This window comes from Vidua chalybeata, chromosome 3, assembly GCF_026979565.1.
Source record: "Vidua chalybeata isolate OUT-0048 chromosome 3, bVidCha1 merged haplotype, whole genome shotgun sequence".
NCBI lineage: Eukaryota > Metazoa > Chordata > Aves > Passeriformes > Viduidae > Vidua > Vidua chalybeata.
This window is the reverse complement of record NC_071532.1, coordinates 51,710,352-51,736,549: the sequence shown is the minus strand read 5'-3', so window position 1 is coordinate 51,736,549 and position 26,198 is coordinate 51,710,352. Positions and strand designations below refer to the sequence as shown.

The following is a 26,198-nucleotide window of genomic DNA, read 5'->3' as shown; positions in this document are numbered from 1 at the left end:
AAATTCCTGGATGTCCTCAAGCCACAGATGGTAATTGCTGTTCTATGTATGATCATCTAAAACCTGGCTTCAGAATTTTCCTTTCCTCTTTCCATAAATAAAGGATGAAATCTGCAGGAGAAACATTCCTTTGATAACAAAGAACTATTCAGCTTCACAAACAGCTATTGAGCTTCATTAATATGACAGCTAAACAAAAGTAGATTTACAATCACCAAAAAATTCTGATAAAATTAACTCAAAGGAATTTTAGCTAAAATATCTAGGAATATAAATATGTGAAAACTCAAGTACATTAAATCTATTTTTATCTATTTAAACAAGCATTTGAGTTTTGATCCAAAGTCTATATATATGCACAAGTCCTAAAGCCTACTATATCACTACTACTTTTTCTAGGAAGTAGACGTTTTTCTTAATTCTTATTTTGATTTTTACAGTATATAGTATCTTATAAAGTAATCAAACATTTATTAGGATTGTTGTGTTGCCAGTTTGCAGCAGGAATTAATTTGTTTCCATACAATACTTACACTCTAGTGATTAGTTTTTAACTGTTTTTATAATGTCATATTTTGTTGAATTCAGTTTTAGTTCCTCTGGCCCAAATGATAGCAGACTTTTTTCTCTTTCTGTGTAATATTTTCTGTGTGTTTCTCCAAGTAAGAGTCACTGTACTGGAATGGTTAAACACCCAGTAAACTGAGATTACATTACCTCTGTCACAGACTTCCTATTTAACTGAAAAAAAGTTAAATTGCACTGCATTTTTAAAAGCATTTAGGTGCCTTAAGATGCAGACAGGCATGCAGTGAAATTTATAAAATTTTGGCACCGCCTCACCATTGATTTAAAAAGAAACTTTGGAAAATCCTGTAGGTGCTCATGTGCTTCTCAAGCAGTATTTCAAATTTTAAGATGTCTGTTTTTTATTATTTGTGGGAAAAAGGCAAAGAAAAAATATTTTTGAGGTGATGATAAATATCTTAACTATAGTATCCTGTCTAGATACTGTAGCACTGGAGACCTTCCTAAATCTTGTGTGATCTCTGTTCATTTTATTCTTAATGTCTAGGCTGGTCAAGCTCCACATGAATGACTTTAACTGCCTCAGATACCCTAAATGGTACAAGCCAATCAACCTATATGTGGACAACTGGATTAGACTTAGGTTTCTTTTACCACTAAATATTTAAACTGTACCGGAAGACTGAAGAACTATTGTATCTGCAGAAATCTATATGTAGATACCTATATATAGGTATCTTATTTTAAAGCTGAAAGACATCAAAAGAGTCATTAGATATTGTACAATGTTCAGTACCACAGATTGTTAAAGATTATTTTCCTTTTTCACTAGTAAAAAAACCCCCACAAACCTAAAAGAAGGTCAAGTGTGTTGTGGATTTGTCAGTCAAATTACTTTTATCTGCATGGAATGTGAGTTTATCTGTGTTTCCTGTCACTCAAGGAAATACTACATTAATCTGTTATCTGTTTGGATGATTGTAGGAAAAAGGAAATAGAAAGTAGGGGGAGAACTGGGAGTTGTTAAGTGGATTTATAGGAACCACAGTAAACACACTTGGGTCAACAGGCACATTTCACGTTCAAATACAGCTGCTTGTTCTGTACCTGGAAATCAGATGCATTATTCTGTGGACTGACGCTGAAAGCACCACCTTTGAATGAAGTTGAATTTATAGAAGACACTCCAAGTGCGAGATTTCGTGTTGAAATACTCATGGATGGTCCAGCAAAATGGATCTTTAAAGCCAAGGCATCAATAGTTTTTAGGGCTCTAAAAACAGAAATAAAAATTAGTCTGAAAACTGAATACAGAAAAACCCTCCACCTATGCTCTGCATGCTCTTCACATAACAAGATGATCCTTTTGTTACTGACAATGTTTCAATTACCCATCTGTGTATTCACAAGGAGAGTGTTGGACTGTAAATTTATGCATGTCTCTTGAAAACAAAAGCTTTTGACTGACAGGAACTGTGTGACTACATATCACTGATCCTGAAATAATTTTCCAACAATACTTATATCTATGCTGTGTCTTGTATCAGAAGACTTCTTTTCCATCCAAATACTTTGTCATGCACACTAAAAGAAGAAATATTTGTGTATCTGTTTTGGAAAATTGTTTTTGACAGAAATCAGAAAATGTTGATTTTCTGGTTTGTTTATACATGGAAGAATGAATCATTACAGCCTTGCAGGTTGCTCTCAAAAGCTTTTCTCAAATGCAGAAGTACTTACTCTGACGATGAGGCTGCCAATACACTGTCTGAACTGGCTAGAATATTGGAAAAAATTGTCACCACGGTAGAACCCAGAGATTCATCGATTTCTTCATCATTCACAATTTTTTTGAGCTTCTGCACAACGTCATTTACTTTGTCTGAGGTCAGCTGCTGCCCCTCACCAGTGAGATTCAGAAGCTGATTAGCAATATCTGCTGCATTTTCTGTGAGCATACAGAATCAAGCAAAAAGAGAAAATAGTGTATTACAGTCCTGAAGTAATCAAGAAATACAAATTTTTATCATTGTTGAAAGCTAGGGAATGTTCTATGGTATTGGTAATGAACATAGGATTTCATCATTTTGTCAGATTTATAATTTTTTTAAAAAAGTATATAGGGCCTGCTGATTATATGCTATCCTCATTGACTGTGTCTTTTCTTTGTTTTGATTTGAGTTTGTAAATCAGGACTATTATAGAAAGGGGTGATGAATGAAAAAGAGAGGAATACAATGAATAGTATCTCTTTTTTTTTTCCTCCTTATGCTATCCTTTCTTTTTCACTGGGAAAAAGCTTCACTCTTGAAGTGAAACAAATGCATCCAAAGTCTCTATTACTGAAAAGTGGTCACACTTTTAAGCTTACTGAAGAAAGTCTGACCCCCTTGCAAATGTTTCAGTTCTTTCAGAGGATGCTATTCTTACTTGTCAGAAGGCTGGCAAGCACAACGCACAAGTAATTTTCATGACAAGAATCTTCCTGATAAGGAAAGTTTGATAGCATGTCCAATGGCAAAACATGTTAAACCAGTAATTTCAATGCCACCTGGACAGAAAACTAATATAAACACTAACCTTTAACAACATCAAAATACTTGAGATTTAATGGAATTTGCAAATAAGATTTGCAAAGATCAGCCTTTTTTTGTTTGCAACTGGCTGTGGGTTGTTTTTTATAATACAGTTTTATGATATATTTACTGTGGAATGTTCATTTCACATGACATGATGTTTTTCATATAATCTGACTGCAAGTACCCAATTGACTGAGTTAGGTAGCCAGGCTCCCCAGGACACCCCTATCAATGAAGAAAGAAAAAGAGGCTTCTCCAAGACAGCAATTCAGAACAAGAGCTTACAGAAATCTGAAAATATCTGATTATAAGTCCGGTGAAGAGAGCAGGAGCCTTTCCCCTGGCAGGCATTCCAAATATTTTAAAAATTGTCCTAACTTGGATATCAAATAGGGGTAAGATACCACCTTCCTTTACTCTTGATTAAATTGCCTGAAGAGTTTGATTTAGTTCAGTAATTGGTTTCCAGAGCTTTAAACGGGTGAGCTGAATTGAACTTGGGTGGACTTCCCCAGAGCTGAATTATCTACTTTGCACTGATTTTTTTAGAAAGATTTTTAAACAACTTAGGATAAAGAGAAAATATATTCTTCCAAAGACCAGCATTAATATACCCACCTGTGCAATTTCTAAGATCAGGTTGACCCCAGTATGATGTATAATTCTGCAGACCCAAATAGCTAAAGAGGAAAAATGACAAAATTCACATGAAATATTGTAACAAAATTACATAAATATTTAATAATTCTTATGTAGGTGTCACAGTGGTCTACTCTTCTCAATTCCCTATATTCATAGCAACATGGCCCCTAGTGAAATACAATAAATGTACTTGACAGTGAAAGTAGATGATTGATTAAAAGATAGTGCAGAGATAAATCCCAGTTTTTCAGCGGAAATTCTGGCCTTGTGTTTCAGGAAATACTCAAATATTTACACAAACTATTCTGCCACTATTATGGCCTAGTCATATGCTGTTTCTATAATTTCTCCTTGATATAAATGGCTTTGATCTAGACAATAGCAAGACATACTACCTCTCATAAGAACATGCACAGAAGCCATGTGAAGTTATGAATTTATTCCACCAATGAAAACTAGGGTAAATAACTACTGGATCCAAGTCCAAAGTTAGGGGCGGATATAAAGATTCCTTTTTTGTTTGTTTTTTAAAGCCTTACCATAGCAAAATACAGAATCACAGAATGGGTCAGGTTGGAAGAGACCACAATGGGCATCTGGTCCAACTGCCCAACTCAAGCAGGGTCACCCCAGAGCACATTGCACAAGATTGAGTCCAGACAGTTCTTGAGTAACTCCCTTGAGGGAGACTCCACACCCTCTCTGGGCAATCTAGTCTGGTGCTTGGTAACCCATACAGTAAAGAAGTTCTTCCTCGCATTCAGGTGGAACTTCTCGTGCATCAGTTTCTGCTCACTGCCCCTTGCCCTATTGCCTGGCACCACCGAACAGAGCCTGGACCCATCCTCTTGACAACCTCCCTTCAGATACTCATAGACATTGATGATGTCTCCTCAGTCATCTCTTCTCAAGGCTGAACAGGCCCAGCCTCCTCAGCCTTTCCTTGTAGGAGTGATGCTCCAATCTCTTAATCATATTTGTCACCCTGTAAAAATGGCTCCAAAATTAAACACACTTTTGCCTCAGTTTTCTTTAAAGACAATCATGTTGTCACAGTATGGAAAAAGGCAGGACAATAAATGGGAAAAATGTATCCCTTTATTCAGCATATGATAAAATAACATTATTCCTCAGCAGATCACATTTATTGTAACAGCACCAGTAGTCACCTACTGTGGAATGCAGATGACTAGAGGACTTTTAGAAGAGCTTCCTCTTCTCTCCAAACAAATCCCACCAGTGCTCCATACTGGAAAAGCTAGTGGAGGCAGCGGCAACGAAGGCACAGCACAGGGCAGAACACAGTAATTTTTTTTTTTTTTTAATGGGAAGTGCTGTACACAATCAGTGGTATAGTAGCCCACAAATTAATAATAAAGATAAGCAATACTGAGACAGCAAAGTCAGAAACTTTAATTTTTAATGATTCTGAGGCTCTGACATATAAAAAAATTGATTTCTGCACTACTCTCTCTACAACAAAAGTTGGTCAGTCAGATCAGTTCTTGTACAAGATTAGGAGTCTGAGGAAGTGAGTTATTAAATATAATGCGGGTTGCTTTCCTGTTTGGCACCAAAACTCAAAGCTGATTCATATCCATGTTACCATACTATTTGGAAAAAGTAAGAGATCTGGTCTTCTCAGAACATGTTCCAGATGCAGTGTGGGTGGATAAGACTAATATATTGCATTTAACAGTAATCATCCTAAATACTGAAGGAATTAATTAATATTGCATCATCATAACCATGTTTAAGGCACTCAAAGGAGATCAAAGCCATAATGTTTGGGTAATATATAAACAGAAGTAATAATATTCCCACTTTACAAACAGAAAATGGACATACAGAGTCAAACATCTTTTGTAGATATTTGCAAAAGAACCCTTACATTAGGGAAAATTTCTTAAACCTTAAAAACTCAAGTTCAAATCTTTAAGCATAAGATTATCCCCACCTTCAATTATGACTAACTACTGGCAAAATATTTGTTTCACAATTTCTTCTACTTCTCCCCTAATGAGGTGAGGTATTTTGGATTAAACCAAATACACATCTCATCTTCATAGAGTTTTATTCTAATTCTTACACAAGTCAGATAGCAGTGGTGGAGTGGTAGCAAATGTGAAGCTTTGGGCATGGTAACACAAAGGTCACGGTCAAGTGCAAGGTCCTGGGTCAGGGCAATCCCGAGCACAAATAGAGGCTTGTGAGGAAAACAGATTGAAAGCAGGCCTGAAGAGAAGGACTTGGGAATGCTGGTGGAGGATGCAGCCCAGAAAGCCAACCATATGCTGGCTGCATCCAGCTCTGGGGCCTGTAAGAAAAGAAAAATGCGGACTTGCTGGATCAAGTCCAAAGTAGGCCCACAAAAATGATCAGAGGGCTGGAGAACCTTTTCTGTAAAGAAGCTGAGAAAGCTGGGGTTATTCATCCTGAAGAAGAGAAAGCTCTGGGGAGTCTCCAGCATCTAAAGTGGGGTACAAGAGATCTGGACAGGGACTTTTTACAAGAGTGAATGGGACAATAGCAAATGGTTTTAAGTTGAAAGAGATTAGGTTTCAGTTAGATATTAGAAAGAATTTTTTTTACTTTGAGGGTAGTGAGGCACAGGCACAGGTTGTCCAGTGAGGTTGTGGATGTCCCATCCTTGGAAGTGTTCCAGGCCAAGATGGATGGGGCTCTGACCAACTTGATCTAGTGGGAAGTGTCCCTGCCCATGGCAGGGGGGTTTGGAACTAGATGATCTTTAAGTTCTCTTCCAACCCAAACCCATTCTATGATTCTATGACTGGAATAAAACAGTTTCATTCTGTAAGAAGATTTTATTTTTATAGTCATGTTGAACATATATTACTTGTGGGTTCCAATATGCCCTACAGAAGTGGTAGGTGAGTTTTTTTTCTTATCGATGAAACACATACTATTACTGCACCTACCTAATCTCTCACGGTATAGAAAAAATCTTCCTGAAACACAATACCAGCCAATGGCAACCACATATAACTAAATAATAACTATATATAACCAGAAAGTTGCATCAGAAACAACTCAGCTTCTCAGATATTTGTACACCTACCAGGTTCTTGATGCAGTCTGAACTGAGCTCCCATGGCAAAATGTGAAGTTGGTCACTGTAGGCCTGGTATCTGGCCAAAAATAGTTTGGAGGGTTTTCTTCAGCTAAACATTTTTCTGTAAAAATGAGTATATCAGTGTTAATAGTAAATTTCTTCACCTAATCATCTTCCATTTGTTGTCCTCAGCTCATCAATCAGCCTACAGCACAAAATTGTCTTAAAATTAAATGCCTGGTTGTTTGCAATAGAGGGATGCACAATGGGGGATCATCCATACTGCTGCTGCTCAAAGGCAAGACTTGAATGTGCATGCTGCATCCATCTGCACTCCAGCAGCCTCCACCTCCCTTCCAAAGGAAGGGCAATCTTTGGTAGAAGCTGAATGGGAAGAGATGAGAGCTAAAAGAAGATTAAGGGCAACTATTGTCAGAAACACAAACACCACTGAGAAGTGGGGATGAGGGGCCTTGGAGGTCCAATATGTCTCATTTTAGCTCTGGCTGTAAAGCATACTTCGTTATCCTCAAATCACCAGAGAAGCTGTCAGGAGGTGTCCAAGCCTCTTTCAACCAGACAGCAAGACACTGACTAAAGCGATTTGGATAACTTTGTTTGTCTTAAAAGTGGTATTTTGAGCATGGCTCTTTGAGATTAGTGGAACAACTAGGCTTATAGGGACAATTTAAAATCTGAAACCATTATACTGCTTGGAAATGTGTGATTATTTTAACACAGGAGATGCTTGTTTATGAATAAGCAAAAAAAGAAAAAAATTGTGCAACAAAGGTGAACACAACTTACCCACTGGATCAACATCCACAGTATGAAGCTGATATCCCTCTTCCATGGTTCGATTATTACTTATAAGCTTCTGTCGGATGTCCTCCTCTTCTAAATTGATGTTGTTGGTAGAATTATAAACCAGAAGAGCCAAAGCACTAAAGCTGCAAAGAAAATTATCCAAGTATTTCAGTCAGGAGAGCAGAGACCAAATGTGTGGAAATAAAAATATCTGACAAACTCTGGTTTTCTGAGTATGGAACAGTGTCACCAAAACAGTGTTGCTCATTATCTGTAAATTAATATTTTTGTATATATAGAGGGCCATGACAAGAAAATATGGCTGGGAAATTTAATCTTCTAGTTTCCTTTAAAAAGCATCTCATCAAAAAAGCTAAAAATGTTTTCAGAAGAGTTCAGAAGATGAAACCATAGAGTTGTGAGTTCTAAATGGCCCCTAATTAATTTAAAAAATCTGGTTGCTAACGGCTTAGGAACTTAAGAGCTGATTCATCCCACCTCACAAAACTTGTCAGGGTGGGACAAGTCATTCTCCAGAGGATCAATCTCTACACTGACTACAGAGAAAGACTAGGAGATTAACAAAGAACAGATGCCTAACATTTAAATCTCTTAAGTTTTTTTATGGAGTGAAAAACACCCTCACATACTTCTGAAGCTTTTAGTCATAATTAGGAAAGTCGAGTTCCTCAGATGACTAATCGAAGGTTGAGCACTAATAGCTGTAGCCCACTGTTACTTTCTTGGACATCAGAAGTAGTTGAAAGTGCCCAAGACTCTTTCCTGTGAACAAAATAAAACAATCCCCACCCTTGTCCAAAAACATCGCTTTTCTGGAAGGGAAATCATGAACAGCAAATCAGCTCTAGCAGGACACAGGAAATAAGCCCAGAGTGGAAGGTGCAGAAATTTCCTCCTGGGACAAAAGGAAATGTTGGAGATGAGAATATGTCAGTACCCAAGAGCATTGCTTGGCTCTGGCAAGTAGGAGGTAAGCCACTAAAGCATGGAACATTGGATGTCCATGGAAGCCAAAATGTGGAAAAAAGGAAAAAACAAACATGCTTTGGGCTGTCTTCATCTTAGCCCTGCCATTGGATACCCATCAGCCTGAATAAAGACAGACCTTTGGAATGTGTGAGCTGTTCCTGGCAGCCTGGGCAGTGATGGTGGCACTGCCAGCACATAGACAGTGAGCAGGGCACACACCCAACAGGGGTGCTTTCACCTGTGACCCCCTGTGCAAGAAAGCAACAGTGAGCCAAAAGGGCTTGTGGACTACAGGAAGAAGAGTAGCAGAAAAAAAACTGTAGGGGTGCTGAAGGGGGCCAGTAGGGTTTTCAGGTACTCCTTCCTAGACAGACCAGGACTTCAACTAAAAAAATCTTTCAGAAAGACATCCCCATGATGACAGCTCAGAACTGCACTTTCCAGATATGTCTAATTTTCTTGACATATTCACTGTTTTACTGGTAACGTGTTGCTGGAGAAGAAAGATAAAATGTGACCACCTGCAGGCTTGGCTTTCTCCTTTCCCAGTGGATGTATTTTAACAGAGAAATTGCAGCTATCTTGGGCCAGGTCTCTCCTTCCCTGCTCCCAGAGATATTGAGTTCCTCCTAACATTCCTTTGGTCTCTGTGGGGTGTTTAACATGTATATGGCAAATAGCCTCAGTAGGGTGGATATGAATTCGTAGGCTTTCGCTGTATACCTCAGATATGCTACAAGCACAAATTTATTACGGCATTTATTTCTAGTAGAAGTATGGAAATTGCCTACGGGATTGCCAATTCCTTCAGCCCTCCAGTACTTCAGCCCCAGAGTCTCCTGGCATTTAACCATCTTTCCTAAAAGATTCTGGCTTCATTCATCTACTGCCTTTACTTCAGAAGAGGAAAACTTAATATACTGATGCCACTCCCTACCTCAGCACTCTGGCTGCAGAACAGACATTCTGAACAGTCACTGCTACTGCTTAGCTGCCTGTTTCAAGATTCCCAACTAACCGAAATGATATTTAGTATCCATACATGTGAGGAAGGACAATGCCAACAAAATGGAAGGGATAATGATAAATGAGGTAGAATTGGTTGCAGTTATACTGAAAAATTACAGAGAAAAGTATTGATTATGAAGCACTGGCAAAAATAATCCCTTAAACCAATCTGTTGTTTTCTGAGAAACTCTTAAAACACAAGTCATGTATACTGTATAATAAGAGCCTACTCCATAATATGATGAAAACAATTTCCACAAACTTTTCAGAATGACTCATGCTAGCTTCCCAGACTAAATAAATACCTTTTAACTTGACAGCTGACGCAATATGAAGTTCAGTGCTTCCTTCCACTTTTGTCACACTCAGATCCCAGAGAGAAAATATTATAATGGTGAAGAGCAAATTATCAATTTGGGAAACAGTAGGCCTGCACTCAAATAAATGGCAATGCTGCCATGCTCTGCTGGTGCCATTGGATTTGCTACACCTAACTTTATATCTTTTATTGTGTGACATATAAAGGCAGATAGATTCTCACAGCAGCAATCAATTACAAATTCCACATCATCCATAGTAACCTGTACTGCCAACATTACTGCCATCAGTATAATTTAAAAAATGGACAGTGGTATAGGTAAACACAACAGGGATTAGTATGTTTCTCTTTTCTTTGACTGAAATGGCGACAGCTGGAGCAAGCAGGAAAGCTTGGGAAGACCAGGGTCTATCCCACTTTGTCCTGGTCTGTTGAGCTAAGCTGGCTCAGAGGGAGGAATTTACGAAGCTGCATCCTCATCAGAGGCACAGGAGGCGGTGGTGGAGCCTGTGCTGCCATGGCCCGGACCACAAAGCCAGCTTTCTTCTCCGGCAGTGTGACTCAGAGCTATTCCAGGACAGTGTGCCTACACACGGGCTGTGGTCGCACTGCTGCGCCCTGCGAGGTGCCCAGAGGAAGGATTAACAAACCACGCGAACCCTGCAGCACGGGCTGGCTTGCACCTGGAGAGATGCAGCTGATAATTAGCAAAGCACATTTCTCCTTTCTGTTGTACAGACAAGCAGAACTAATACTGAATTACTGCTGTTGTCAAACTGTTTCACAAATCACTATTAATTTCTTTCAGAGTTAGTGTACCTTGATTTAAAGAATATAAAGAACTATTTTTAAAGAACCTAAATACTTGCGGAATCTAAATTTCCACTAAAAATCACTGGGAATTTCAGTGCTGACTACCCTGGCATATTTTAAATAGTTTTCAAATGTCAACACTAAATTTTTTACTAATCTCACATTTATGTTGTCTCTGAAGATAAGTGGTGATGGATAGCTATAACTGAAGACTGGCTGCACAGGTAGACCCACAGAGTCACTTGTGAAGTTTTAACTACTTCACATTAACTGGACATACAAAAAAGAGCTGACTGTTTCATAAGTCACTCAGTGAAGATACAACACAAAGAGCAGACAAAATGTTAGAAAACACACAGAGTTAAGACAGAAATAAGTATGAAAGCAGAGGAAAACGAAAAGCATTCCACAGAAGCATCTGAGTTGTGAATAATCTTTTACTTGAGGTGATTTTGACTGTAATACATTAAAATGTTCAAAACAGAGAGAAAAATAAATATGACTTGACGTAACAGACACGTTCAAAGAAATGTCAAGGATGAAGAGTTTCCTTTCCCTGGAGAAGGTGATGTTAGAGTTAGAATATAAAATCTGAGACTTCATGACACAAAACTAAAAATTGAAGCTACTTTTTGGACTACTAAAAATAAAAGCATCCTAAGTCTTCCTTTTAAGTTAATGACCATTGTAGCAGAACAATTTTGCAAGCAGCATGCCTTGTGCACAAGCCTCGTGCTTTGGCTTGTGTCTCTGGGTCTTGCTCCTTGCTGATCTGGTGTGGGAATACAATCAACTATGGCTTTTCAACAGAAAGCACTTATAATATGTGCTAATTTGGTATGAAGGCTATTCATTACTAGGGAATGTTGCAGAGTCAAACCAGAAAGGACTGGAATCCCTCACATGGAACAGCTGGTCTTTGCTGAAATGAGTTTTTGGTTACACTTCCACTACGTTCTGGAATAATGAAGAAAATCACCATTCCCTATTCCCCAATACACTGCTTTTCTAAAAACAGCATCTAACAATGTCAGATCTATACTAAATCTAGTTAAAGTCAGTGGAAAGACAAAAGAAGTAATTGGAATCTGGAAAAGGGCAGGAAGCTTCAGCAGGAAACTAAGAAGGCATCATTCTTCAGTCACTCAAAAGGAAATCCCAAATTCTTCCATCTGTGATGAAGACTTTCTTCACAGGTCATGGACACAAGATGCCAGCAGGGCATTGTGGAGAAACCTGAGAATTTTCACTTGTTTGGTTTTTTTTTTTTTTGGTTGTTTTTTCAAACAGAAATATTACACATAATGTCCATGTTATGCGGAATTTTAAAATATTTCTCAGCCCTGGTAAAGGCTGTCCCTTACTACCTTTAGTAATACTGTGTGGAGTAGAGAAGGGCCAGGTCCAAGTCCTTCCTAAAACTCACTGGTAGAAATCCAGAATATTTTTTAAATAGGAACAGACATCACAGATATGTTAATTTATAACAAGAATAGAAAAGTTATTCCATAAAAGTAATTTGAAGTACTCACAAAGAATATAAAAAGGCTAATATCTTACTTAGGACTAGAAAAGCAAAATTATGCTGTTCTAGTGTTGCTAACTATTGTCTAAAACTATTACACAATCTAATTGCCATTTTATCCAAGTGCATTACACTTTCCATTAAGCAAAACAACACCCAAGAACACAGCATGCAGGAGCCTGAATATGCCTCACTAGGATTGGTGGCAAAACTCCCACAGACTTCAAAAGAGCAGGACTAGGCATGGGTAGCTCTGATTTCCTGCTTTCCTCTCTATTTTCATTCCCAAAACAAGGGATTTCTGTTTAGATTTAGTAGTTTTTACGCAGATGGCTACCACTGTGGTTTTTAATTTGGATGAGATGTTTAACAGTACTAACATTAATATCGTTTCCCATAGAAGGAGCAACTCAACACTGGAAATAGGCCAAAATTATGACAATCAAGCAGTGGAAGTTGGAACAAGCATAAACTTACTGTATGTTAAGTGGAGAAAAATTCATAAATTAATTAGGGCCTGAATTCTCAAAATTGTTTGCAAAATAAGAGAAGAAAGGAGAAGCAAGGGAGCTGAACTCTTTATTAAAGACCAATTCCCCTACTGTGAGGCAGCTCTGTGTAGTCAACTGACAAAATCTAGGATCAGTAGGACTTTTCTGAGAAAAGCAGCAGCAGCAGTCACAGGAAGTTTTGACAAAGCTGCAGAGTCATAAAGGGCAAAGAATTAATGAAAGAAACAAACATATTTATAGTTTACCTACAAAATTGGTTCACTTGGATAAAATCCACAAATTGTTTTCATTTTCAAAGGTTTGTGCAAAAATAATGGGGACAAAGAAATAGCTATATCCATAGCTCATGCTGAACTCCTGTCTATTTTGAACAGCTGCCCTTTCTTGAAGAGGCGGAAACAGTACAACCAGAGGAAGAATTGAACACTGACATAAAGTCAAACATAGCTTTTATAAAACTCTGTCTATTAAAGTAGTTAATAATCTACCAAAGTATTAGCTTGATACATACTGCTGTCATCCAGAGATGTCACAGTATTAAAGGTGCTGATAATAATATGCACTTTTGGACTTGGCACTCTGTCTCTCATCGCTGGGTACATAAACGCCTAGCAAGTATGGTGTACTTTGGATTTCTGCAGCTCATACAACACAGCAATGAAAGAGCAACAATCCGCTTCAATAATTTTGTTTTGTTTTGCTCTTCTCCAGAATGCAGTCGTTTAAAATATTTTTTTGGAAAACACCTATTTTTAATGTGACAAAAAAAGCCAGCTTCCTACCTCCCACTTCCAGCTACTATTTCTTCTCTGAATCATTCTCTCTAACGATTCTTCCTCTTTCACATGCAAGAAGACTAGGTGGGGAGAGTGACAGCTCAAGTTCCTTGATGAGAAAGCAGTGTGGTAAATAAGGGTGGAGCAAAGCAAAATGTATAGAACAGGCTTGCGGATGTTGTTTTGTTGGTTTTGAGATTTTTTTTTTAACTGCTGTATAAAATACTAATCCAAAAGGAATGCAAAAAATATGTGATCTGAATTACAAAAATATGAATTAATGTAAGGAGAGGAAAAACCTTCTCAAAGAACAATTTTAAGAATTATTATACTGCCTTGGAAATAAGAAGGCTATGATCTTGTAGAGAATTCAAAAAAGAGAAATAAGGCTCAGTGAGTTAAGAGTTAGGACTAATATGTTCACTTCTGTAAAAGATAAAGTTAAGGCCATAATACTACTGTGTTAGGTCTTAAATTTTAACTGTGGAAGTGAATTTCTGTTTAGATGAACATGAAGGTAAATAGAACAAGAAGTACTTAAAAACTAAGGGAAATAGTAGAATGTCTAGGACTGCAACAGACTTATCCTTGACTATCCAAAATGAAGAAATAAGAAAATATTTGGGCAACTTCCCACAGAAATAATTTATAGGAACATTACATTAATAGTAACTACATGATATCACACTGTGAGCAAGTTATATTGAAGAATTCAGCCACAACATTTCAGTGAATCACCCAGGCAGTCAGGAATTACCATTACTTCCATCAGGTATTTAGAATTTCTAACCTCTAAACAGCTATTTTTTTATACTCTCAAGTGTTACCCTAGCGTCTTGTAGGATTTCCTAAGAATCCTATCCCAGAAAAATACAAGGAAATTCTAACAAAGAATCATGATAACAATTATCTGGAAACAGTCGGAAAAGAAGTTTGCTTTATGGATCTTCAAAAATTCAACAGACTTCTTCCCCACAAAATTCATAAACAGATGTGTGAACCTCAAAGAAGTAAGGAACTGGTGACTAAACCTAGGAACACTGAAGACTACTGAGAAGCTGATCCTTTTTTGGTTTCAGAAGGGAGGGATGTACTATCATAGATATACACAGAAGACCTAAAGATGCTTCAACCAATTTTTTTCAAATGTTTCTTCTGTAAGAGGTAAATGATGCACGAAAATGTATTTAAGACTGAAAGCTACATGAAAAAAGGCAGAAAATCATGGGTATATATATTTCTATATATGTGTATGTACATAAACAGTGTGTAAAAAGCATAATTTTTGTTAGTCACATAACATGTAGCTCACTTAAATTTTTAATTATCCTTGCTTTATCTCATCTGGATTTCTAGGTTAAGTAGGATCTTGACTTGTCTTTTTGTTTTGTTTTGCTTTGTTTTCTAAGAGAACATTCACAGCATGACACTCCTGATTATTTGGAGAACATTAAAATTTGGTGTGACATGACCAGCATTTATACTAAATTATTCAGAATGATGAAAAATGCCATTTGACCTTGACACAAAGTGCACTAGAGCCTACAAGAAGACTAGTTTCTCATTAGAAGAGGCCTTCCTTGAAAAATGACATATTATGAACATGTAATTCCATTGCCTCTGAAATTACATATAATGAACAAAAGAAATAGAGATGGGGTTACTTCCCCATAAGAGTAATATATTATGAGAAGTAATTTAATGGTATATTCACTGTATATCAAAAAGGAAGGGAAAGGAAAGGGAAATTAGTAAAATAGTTTCTGCCTCTGCGACCTTTTTTTTGAGTAGACTAGGGAGACGAAAAAAAACCAGAGGGCAGGATGGGGGGAAGGTGGATGGATGGAACAAGAAGAAATCAGGTGTACAGCTCCACTGCTAGACTTATAAAAAGATACAGGAATAAAGATGGGGAAAGCTTTATATTCCTCAGTAGTCTTGGATTGTTGGTAAGACCCGAGGTGTGGTCTCCACTTGAAAGGCCTTGCTGGCATAACCATATCATTTAGAAGTGTGAAAAAAAATCCTACCCACATCACTACACCCTACTGTAAATGTAGGTCAAGCAGCAAAATAGCCCATTCAGAGACTGGGCTTACACTGTACCAGTTAAAAGGTTTTGCCAATAAAAGCTGTCTTTCTGCTGTGGCTATGTGGGAAGGAGATACTACCTTTCTATAGATCTTTTCATGTCTAGGCAAACTCTTGAAAATTAGAAGCACCACTAACTACTTCCTGATGGTAAATTGGGAATACTGGGCTCTGATATTAAAAAGCACAACTTTTTTTGCCATTATCATGGCAGTTCGCAAGAGTCAGTAGTTAAAATTCTCAACAGGACTTTTGCCTACGCTGCAAACAAATACATCCCATACCCACTTATCGCCCCATCCTCAGAAGACTAATTATGTTTTGGTTTCCTTTTCTTAATTTGGTCCTAAGTTTTCCTCCCTCTCCAGACATCCCTCAAAAATCAGCCTGCTGCTTTCAAAGAAGCTCATGGAGGCCAGATTTTCAGGGGGCTGACCCATCTAACTTTCTCTGGCTGCCTTTGAGGTCATTCCAACTCCAGCGCCTCCAAGCCCAGCAGTAGTCAGGAAATGAGAGCATATGGTAAATAGTTTAACTCACACTCGTTTAGCTTTCACTTCTTTTCAGTGTTTTCCATCTAGTAAGATGTCTATTAACTCAAGAGTGTCTGGTTCAAGAAAACAAATGCAGAGACAATGGACAGATACTAGTACCTAAGCTTGTTGCTAAAGAAAGCTGGGTGTGTTGTGCAACTTAAATATCCTGTATCTATTCAGTTTTGTGACAGCTGAAACCTGAGTTCTGAAAAAATTATCTGTTAGGGTTTAAAGTGTGATAGGTTTAAACCAAAATAAACATGATAACCAGCATTATGTTTCTAAGAACATTCAGCACACTGAGATTGACAGCAGTCATGTATTTACAGACCTGCAGCATATGCCAAATAATAGGCAACAAATCCAATAATAGACAGTAAAGCCTGTTGTAAAGCAATAGCAGCAATAGCAGCTGTTGTCTCTATTAAGAAAATGTCTTTCAAAATATTACCTTTTAATACTTCTTTTTTGTCTTGCTCCTTCTCTTATGGAGGCAGGGTGGATGCTATGAAAGAAACAGACATTAATTAGGGTGGATTAATTCTCCCAAGGAATACAGCATAAATATCTTCCTCTTAATTTTTACCTGATATTGACCACATACACAGTGTAATTCCAGTTCTGGAAAGTACGGTTCAGCTGAAAAACAGGAAGACATTGATCACATGAACAGTGAGATGTTAATGGGGCTCTTTGTTGCTTAAAGCAGTATTAGAATTTCACCATTCTGCCCTTTGAGAAATCCCCTTCAGCTTTGCAAAGCAAAGAGAACACTCTCATTTCAGTGAGGTGATTGTTGTACAACTGGTAGTGAGAGATGTGGCTTTTTTGTGTGACAGAAGGAAATCAGAGATGACAGAAGGTCATGACAGAGTGAACACGTGAGTGCACAGGATCCTGACCTTTTCCTTTTCTCCCTCTAGTCCACATCTTAAATCCTCAGATACACTTAGAACAGATTTACTGAAAAAGCTATCGGCTAAATTTTCACCTGAAAGTCTTCAAACTTATGATGATATTCTTTTCAGACCTTTGTACTCTTTATTCTGAGTGCTCAGTTTTCCTCCAAGAGACACCTTTGCATACTCTTACACCTTTCTAATTTCTTTGGCTCAGGCACCTATGTACTTTGCCTGGGTACTGCTGCTAAGGGCATAGCCTTGGCAGGTGTGGATGACTGCAATTCTGTTTTGTAGATTATTATACATATATATATATATATATATATATATATATGTATATATATATATATATATTCATATATAGTCTGGTTTATGGATTCCTTAGCTTCTGATAGCTGAAATCTCCAGGTTTTTTAAATTAAAAAAAAAAAAAAAACAAAGACTAGTTGTTATATTTCATTGTACCATATTTTCACATAAGTAGTTGGTAAAAAGATTTCACAAATTCTGTGAGAGGGACTATGTGAACGGTCAAAAAGGACAGAGAATGTCTTTATTCAGACAAGAAGAACTTTTAGAGGCAAGAACTTCAAAAATCCCTCACCCAGAGAGGAGCTTATGTCTGCTAAAATGGGCTGAAAAACCAGCAAGTACTAGAAACCTCAGCAGCTGACCTATGGCAGAAACCTTCTAAAGTAGCGAACATTGGGATATATTGGAGAAGTTTATTGCCTTACACAAATCAACACTGCTTGGTGTTTCTATGATTTCTGCCACAATATAGCTTCAAAACCGTATTAGCACTTGGGGACAAAGTCTTTGTCCTGTATAATGATGCTGGAACTCAGACATGTACCTCTTTGGTGGACAATTCTGATTTCTCCATACTTTCCAAAATCTCACTTACTATCTACATTTCTTAAGAAACTAGCTAGTATAGTGCAGACATTTCAAATTTTATCCATAGTGCTGAAGAGCCCCAGCTAGACCTGAATTTATTACTGCACAAATAAATAAAAGAAAGATATTTGAAGAACCCATGTGAAGAGTTTTTTTGGTAGTCTCATTTTTTTTTTCTTTTCCAACTGGTAACAGTGATGGGACAGATTCATATATGTAATCACACAGGAAAGAAAACTTAACTTACCCATTCTGCAACGACATCATGTACTTTTGATACTGAGTTGGGGTTGGAACTAGAGACAACTATAGATATCCTGTAGAATAGCCCACCTGTCCATTAAAAACAGCATTATAATATTAGAAACTGAGCAAATGTAGCTTTTTAATAATAAGATTTTAGCTTCACTATTAATATAAAAATTGTGCTGAACCTCAGACACAAGGCCACCTCACGCTCTTGTTGGCATTTAAACTCTGAAATGAATGAGCCCTGCAGGCTTGGACCCATTCTCACTAGTCCTGTTGGTTTTGACAAGAATTCCCTCCCGCTCCGTATTTTCAGAGGCACTTGAAATGTGACACGGAAGCTCACAGACAACATACATCTGAATAGTATTTTGCATGTGCCTCTAATGTGGTGTGTAAAATCAAGTTCATGACAGTGTCAGGAATTTAAAAAAATATTGTAATTAATGAAGTGTGTAAAGACAGATAAATTCTGCTCCTAGGCATATTGTTATAATATTGTTATATGTTCCAGAATTGAACTACTGCAGATTAGAGTTTAAATATTGTGAGAACAAATAAAGCTCATCAATTAAAAGTACCAAGGTAACTGAGGACAGAATTAGGTGTGAGAAGGGATATAGAGCTCTTGTTTCCAAAGTACAGGCTTGCTCTGAGGCCTGGCAATGGCCAGACAGTAGAAGAACCCATATTAGCTTTACAAAACTGGCAGCTGAACAAACCATCTTTCAGTCACAAAATGTGTAACACTTGGCTTGGTGCAATTTTATATTCAGAAAACTGTTTTGAAATGGCACTGGGTAAATATAAATTCTCCTTAAGCTCATGAGTGGGTAGGCAGCATTACAAGATTTCACATCTAATAAATAACATCAATTCATTTCATAGTTATGCTCTGTGTTAAAAGTCTGTACTTTCCACAAGCCTATTTTTTTTTCATTAAGCTACTAAACATTCTGTAAGCTCTAGCTGGATAAAAGTTCCCAGGATGGGGGGGGCGGGGGGAGGTTTTAAGAACTTCTGGATCAATTAACTTGCATTTATGTGCATTTGTGGCATTGCTTGGTTATGGGCTGTTACCAAGGTTGTGGGTCTTGATCACAGATACATGCATTTATATAATCTTATGTAAATCTTACAGAGACACTACACAGGACAGAGCAGGACATGACAATAATTATACAGAAATCCCTTTCTGTCTCTGATTGGAAAGGAACTGCTCTACCTTTCGGAATCTAAATAAAAGACCTTTTATTCTAAGTGGAGCAAATGTCATAATTTCACAACTTCATAGATAATTGTTGTAAAAGAGCTTGAAATAAAGGCACCTGGAAAAAAATTTGAAGTCAGTATTTTCCAATTTAAGTGTGCATACATTGGTTACTATTCATGAAATGGTTGGAGTATTGTTCTTTCTTTACAATATGGAATTAATTATATGTATATTAAGATTGGTAAAAAAATTCTTTTACAATAAAACAGTAAAGAAGATGGTTTACTTGACACCTTCTTTGGTAAGCTATGATAAAATTTTTGATATGAGCAGAATGAACTTTGTTTTGATTTACTGTCTTTTTTAATTTTCCAGAGGAGGCACACAAATTTGATGCATAATTTAATCTGAAAATGAGCTTTAGTTTATTATTACTGTGATAAACAGTTTTAAAAAAAGATTAAAAAATTAAGTCTTTGAAGAAGAATTTGCACTTGGGGCAAATTGAAAACACTTGCAAGACCTAGATGTCCTTTGTATGTATATATCTCTGCATAAACACGTATTCACTTTTAAATCTATAATGTATCTTTTATATGTGCCATACAGATACACATGTACAGAAAGTGTGAATTATATATACTCTCACAAATTCATATATAATTCTATATCTAATTATAACCTTACTTAGAAAATTATGTATAGTGACAAAATCACCTTAACATAGGAATATGCAAAGTATTTTAAAAATCATACATAGTAACTACAAACTAGGGGACAGCTTCAAGATCTCCACCAGATGGTGACCCAAAGCATGTTTTAAGGAGGCAAAAAAAAAGAACAAGAACTAATCTGCATTTTAAAATACTCTCAGGAGACTGTAAATTAGATAGTAAAAACTAAAACTTATTTATCCCTCTTCAAATTAAACAGTTGAAATCCCACCTCAAAATGCTGGAAAAAAAAAAAGAGTATAAATTTGGTGAAAAGTAGCCAAAGAAAATTTAAAAAAAAGGAAAAAATAACCTGGAAAACAATGCTCCCTACCCCTGCCACCAACTACAAAAATATAATGACTAATCAAATGTGAGTATATTTTAAAATTCTATTAGGAAAATTATCCAAACACTTAGTTTTGAAAAATCTTCTATTTTTGAAAGTGAAATCCTCAAAAATGTGTCAGTAAAAAACATTCATACACTCCCAAACAATAAACTGTCATTAAATCATGTAAAATACATGGCAACCAGTATATTATCCTCACAGTCTCATGAGAGCTGTCTTAGAGAAGTACACAAATACAAGAAATCACACATTAATGACATTTACTATCACTAAGATGTTACAAATTCCCTTCTATTGTAATTGTATTATTATTCCAAAACATCTTCATATGCTAAATGGTCCTACATCTAAAGGACGAAAGACAGCTACTTCTACATTCAGTCTACAAACTGAATATCTAATAGATAAGATGATCAGGGGCTTTTTCTACATCTAACTTAGTGGCTTGACATACTGTAGTGGAACTCAGGTCGACACAGGCAGCCCAGCTCAGTGAAGAAGTCACACAAACAAGGCAAAAGGACTGCAGCAGAGCTAATAAGTTGTTTCAGTGGTGGGTAAGAGGTGCTGTTTTGGCTTGTCCCAGATGGTAAATTGGCCAAGGAATTAACATGGGCTGAAACTGATGACTCATGGTATGTCACAGAAGAAAGTGATGTTTGGATCTGCATGAGAGAGTGATGGATGGCTGCTGCAGCTGCTGTCAGAGTGCCTGTCAAGATGGTCTCTTTGTGCTGAATAAAAACTCGGCTATATGAAGATGGCAAAGGTACCACGTCATTCATTATTGCAGTTCTTGATGACTCTCCAGAAGAGAGATTTGCAAGATGCCCATAATCAGCATTTTCAAAATCCGAGGCATTAGCAGTAATGATAGATATTGCTTCTCTGTTCCTGCTAAAGGGTCCATGCACCTCCCCTTCTGAATTCCATTCAGAAAGCCTCGGTATGTTTATTGATGTCAGAACAGCAAAATCCCTCCTGTCTTTATTATTATCAATGATTTCTTGTTCTACTGCCCAAAGAGAGTATCTTGGACTATCCACTTGATTTTCAATGGAGTTTTGTCCTAAAACAGTTAGATAATTTCTTGGTGTTTCTGTTTTTGGCAAGTTTAACTCTTCCACATCCCACTGAGGGAGCAGGCTTGGAGAAATTGTATCGAGGTGGTTCTGAAAACTTTGTGGGAGTGGAGGTGTGGAATAGCTGTTAGGAGCTACACTGTCTCTGAATTCGGAGTCTGAATGAAGAAGTTGCCTTAATTCCAAAGACACTGGAAAAAAGTCAGAACTCATTGAACTGATGTTTTTTAAAAAAATACCTGCATCTTTTTTAACTTTACTTCTTGGTTTATCAATTGTATTTGTTATAGCATCATTCTCCAGAAGACTTTGAGACTGCGGTGTTCCGTGTGTTCTTGTACTGCTTATCAAACTCTTAACTATCCAAGTAATCTGAGTCCCAGGTGTACTGATCAAGAAAGGAGCTCGGCTATCCCTTGAACCAGAAGGCTGAGTTCCTGAATATGTTGGAAAAACAGAAACAGGCTGATGCCTGTTGTTTAGGAAGGTCATGTCAGTTTGATCACTTACTATGTCAGTTTGAATTTGCATGTGCAAACTATCTGTGGAGTTTTCAAGTACCTGATCAAAAGGGCTTACCTGTGCCCATACAGAAGATTGAATGTAAGGTGCTTCCAGGGAAGGAAAATCAAAATAAAATTCACTGTTGGAAGTCACGGATAGGTTTGCAAAGTTCATTGTTGATTGCAATTGTGATATTGAGCGGCCATTACTTTCTGAAATTCTCTTTGAAATGCCTGGAATAAATGAACTAAAGATTTGTGTTTCCAAAGTTGACACATGACTAGAAAAATTAATTTCTTCATCTCTGTGACCTAAAAATCTAATAGCAGATGTTGATTCAGAGATACTGTCAGACTTAGCATATAAACTAATGGACAGCAATCTCTCTGTTGAGGAAGAAAGCAGTTTATTAAATGAGAGCCAGAAATTTTCTGATGGCTCCCCAGAAAACACTTGAGATGCTTCTTTCAAATGACGGGAAACAGTCCAGAAACTTGCTTTTAAAGAGGGGGATATATCTACATATTTTGTTGGAAAATCCAAGTAATCTGAGTCACAGGAGTCAGCAACTGGATTCATGTTCTCTGACTCTAATATGGAAACAGCTGACTCTTCATTTTCATTACTACCATGAAATGCATCCAAATTGTTCTCCAGTGCTCCATTTCTGAGGGTCTCACTTGGATTTTGAAAGTATAATGAATGTTGTAAATAATGAGACCAGTAATTACTACTAGATATAAATATGCTGTGACTTTTCAAATATGTGTCAGTCAACAGCTGTTGATAAACAGGCAGGGTTGTTACGACATGCTTATATGCTGAGCTTGTCCTGCCTGGTTCTACCAGAAATGATGAAAATGTTAATAGTTCTCTACTGTGTCCTTGGACTGAATTTGTCAGTTGGCTGTCATGCATAGATTTTGTGTATGATTTTTTCATGTTCTGAAAAACACTTGTTGGTTTTGCATGTAGAATCTCCACAGAGGCTAAATTTGTAATGCCTCCTGAGTGATGTTCCTTAATGTGCACAGATTTTTTAAGCTGAAATTCACTGTTTGCTGATAATGTAGAAAACGTTTTTCTGTCAGCATTGCCTTCTATCATTTCCAAGTAAAAAATTTCAGGTACCAAGTCTAGCAAATCTAACCTACTTTTTTGGAATGATGGCTTCTCATCTGTAGGTGATACAGACAAGCTAGAAAGAAAATGATGTCTGTCTTGAATATCAGACGTGATATGACGATGAAATACAGGCTCATTCCACCAGTTCACAGGCTCCAAGACATTGCTTGTATGCATGAAATTGTTTGTGTTGCTGTTGGAGGATGAAATCCACAGAGTTTCTTTTTTGTGTTTGTAAGCAGTGCCGCTGCTGCTGCTGCTGCTAACGGGAGAGCAGAATGATGGCTCAGAGTCAGAAAGATGGAGCCTACTTGCCAAAGTCCTTGCTAGCTCTGCACTGGGATTTCTGCTGCAAAGAAGAGGAACTGCTGCATTCACAGGCGGCTCTGTAACTGCATCTGCTGCACCAGAAGTACCATGGAATGGACTTCTAGAATAATCCAAAATATTTTCGTTTGGCAACTGGTTTATTACTGTATTATCTAGGTTGATGTTTTCTGTAAAAGCAGACAAGGTTTTGTTGCCAGTCTTCTCAGAAGAAGCTGGTGTGGACAAAGTTGGAAGGAGCAAGCTGTATGGGTTTTTTCTCTCTGGGTTATCATCTGCTGAATTTTTACTGAAATGCAGAGGCCTTTGCTTCACTGGCCAAATAATTGGGGTTGAGATAATTCCTATTGTTTTGATCCCTTCTATCTTAGATTCTTGCTGCCTCTGTGGTTGTGAATGGGAAAATTCAGGTGGATGTCTCTTCATTCTGAAGATAACTGCAGCAGGAAGTCTGAATTCCTGCAGGAATTCTGTGTGTAGCAAGCCACATAGTTAATGGATTAAAGAAAATATATGTAACTTAACTCTCTGTTCTTGGTCTAAAAATCAACTTACCAAGAGTGGAAAATGATGCCTGTTAGCTGAGTGAAAGTTTAATTTGCTTCTAACATTAAGTGAACTTGGCTTATTTTCATAGACTTTCTACTTTTTCTTGGGACTTTCAAAGCTAGAGAAAGGACTTAATTGTCCCTTTTTATTCATACTAATATTAATAAGATTTAGTTCATTCTGTCATCAAAAAAAAAAAAAAACAGAGTTAACTGCTCATGGTGAACATTTGTGAGTGGCTCCACAAAAAAAAAAAGCAAACACTGCTTGGAAGAAATTTTCAATATTTTCTTCTTACTTCTGCAGCTTATTAAAACCAAACAGTCTGGATTCAGATAAATTCTTTCACATTATGCACTGTACTGCCTGATTGCCAGTGTACAAGAAATATCTGCCAAGAGAAAAAATACTCTAAGAGTTTTAAATCCTACAGTAACAACTGATGGATCGGGGTGAAAAAAAACACCCAACCAAACAAAAGCAACCTAAAAACCAAACCACAAACCCCACCCAGATTCTAATTTATTTCTGTGGAGTACACTGAAAAAATAAAACTTAAAAAAAATATACATTTAAGCCTGTGATGAAAATTGGCAAAATCTCTGTGTTTAACAACGAACTTTAACAAACTAATAAATATTTTAGCAGCACTTCACAAAATTATGCTCAGTGTTTAAGAGACAGTGATATCACAGAATTTGAGAAAGCCTCAAAAGAAATCCTGGCTTTATTCCTGTGCTAATAATAGGTTCATTTACTCCCTTATTTTTTCCCTTAATCTTTCTAAATGAAAAGTAAACGATATCTGATACTGTCAACATTTTCCCTAGTAAAGTCTGATCCAGCTCTTCTTTAAGTCAGTGGAAAGATTTCTGTTGACTCAGTGGAAGTGGCTTTTCTCCATAGGAATGGTTCCACTTGGCTCCTGCGCCTGAGGAACGGCGAGGAACTAGTGAGGAACAGACAATCCAAGCCTACTACCACCCTGGCTGCACAAGTGGGAGCTACACAATGCCTGACAATCTGCAGCCTTGAAATCCTTCAACAGCATGGTTCTTTTCAGACCCTTTCCAAACATCCCTCTCCCTTCCCTTGTTCTTTGCAATGCAATGGGTTTCACACATGTTAAATGCAATGGGTGACACAAAGTTAGTCCCTTTCACAGAGGAGCCAGGTAAACATGAAACAAATAAACACTGGGTTTGGTTCTGTTCTCATTTACACCATTCTGACATGGTCCAGAGATTTAATCCTGATTTATTCAGTGTAAATGAGATCAGAACTGAGACGTGACCCTTGACATTATGATGGTAGGAAAAACACACCTTAAAATACAACAAATTTACTTTAGACACAGTACAAGGAAAATGTAACACAGGATTTCTTACCATTGTTTGGCTTATCGTTTCTATTAGTATCGGGCATGTTAGTGGTGACAGTGGGTGGTGTAGGAGTAGTAGCATTTACAGTAGCTGGTAATAAAGATGAGAAAGAGGTGAACTTGAATGAAATATGAATGTTAATAAGGTAAGACAAAATGGGAACAATGCATGACAATGTAAAATGAAACCATCTACACACAATGCCATAAATGTTAAAAAAACACATTATTTTTTTCTGTACAAAGTGATGAATAGATATGAACTGAGGCCCCAGTCCTGCAGTCCTCCCTTGCACTGACTTCAGTGGGAATTTTGCCAGTGTAAATTTTGCAGGATCAGTCCTGCACTCCTGTCATAAACTCAAAATCCTCTCATGAGAGCCTTGGTTGTGTGAAGACCAGGAAATGGGGAAGTTCTAAGATGTGTGCATGTAGAATGTTGCTTGTGAAAAGAATCTTTGCCCCTCCTCAAAGACTGAATATGACAAACAAATAAGAAACTAAAGCACTCATGGCAAGGATTCACTTAACTCCACTGAACTCAAAGCAATGAAGAGAATTGAGATCAGGCTTGGAACAGATGAAGTAAAATCTCTATTTTGAAAGATTCATGAAGAAACTCAGCTGTACTGTTCTCACTGACACCAACAGGAGTCACTCCACAAAATCCTGGAGAACCAGCTGAACACTTTTCAAAATTAG

General features: G+C 37.3%; 1 protein-coding gene across 3 annotated transcripts in view; it reads right to left on the bottom strand.

Annotated features, from left to right (window-relative positions):
• Positions 1–26,198, bottom strand: part of ADGRG6 (adhesion G protein-coupled receptor G6) — a 105,773-nt gene that overhangs the window by 28,758 nt on the left and 50,817 nt on the right. For all 3 annotated transcript variants that reach the window (XM_053938942.1, XM_053938943.1, XM_053938944.1), the window contains exons 5-13: positions 25,504–25,587; positions 18,249–18,334; positions 16,786–16,838; positions 16,651–16,704; positions 7,630–7,772; positions 6,829–6,943; positions 3,726–3,787; positions 2,269–2,476; positions 1,636–1,801 (exon numbers count right to left, since the gene is read on the bottom strand). In XM_053938942.1, the coding sequence (XP_053794917.1) occupies positions 1,636–1,801; positions 2,269–2,476; positions 3,726–3,787; positions 6,829–6,943; positions 7,630–7,772; positions 16,651–16,704; positions 16,786–16,838; positions 18,249–18,334; positions 25,504–25,587 (971 nt within the window). The remainder of the gene's footprint in view (positions 1–1,635; positions 1,802–2,268; positions 2,477–3,725; positions 3,788–6,828; positions 6,944–7,629; positions 7,773–16,650; positions 16,705–16,785; positions 16,839–18,248; positions 18,335–25,503; positions 25,588–26,198) is intronic.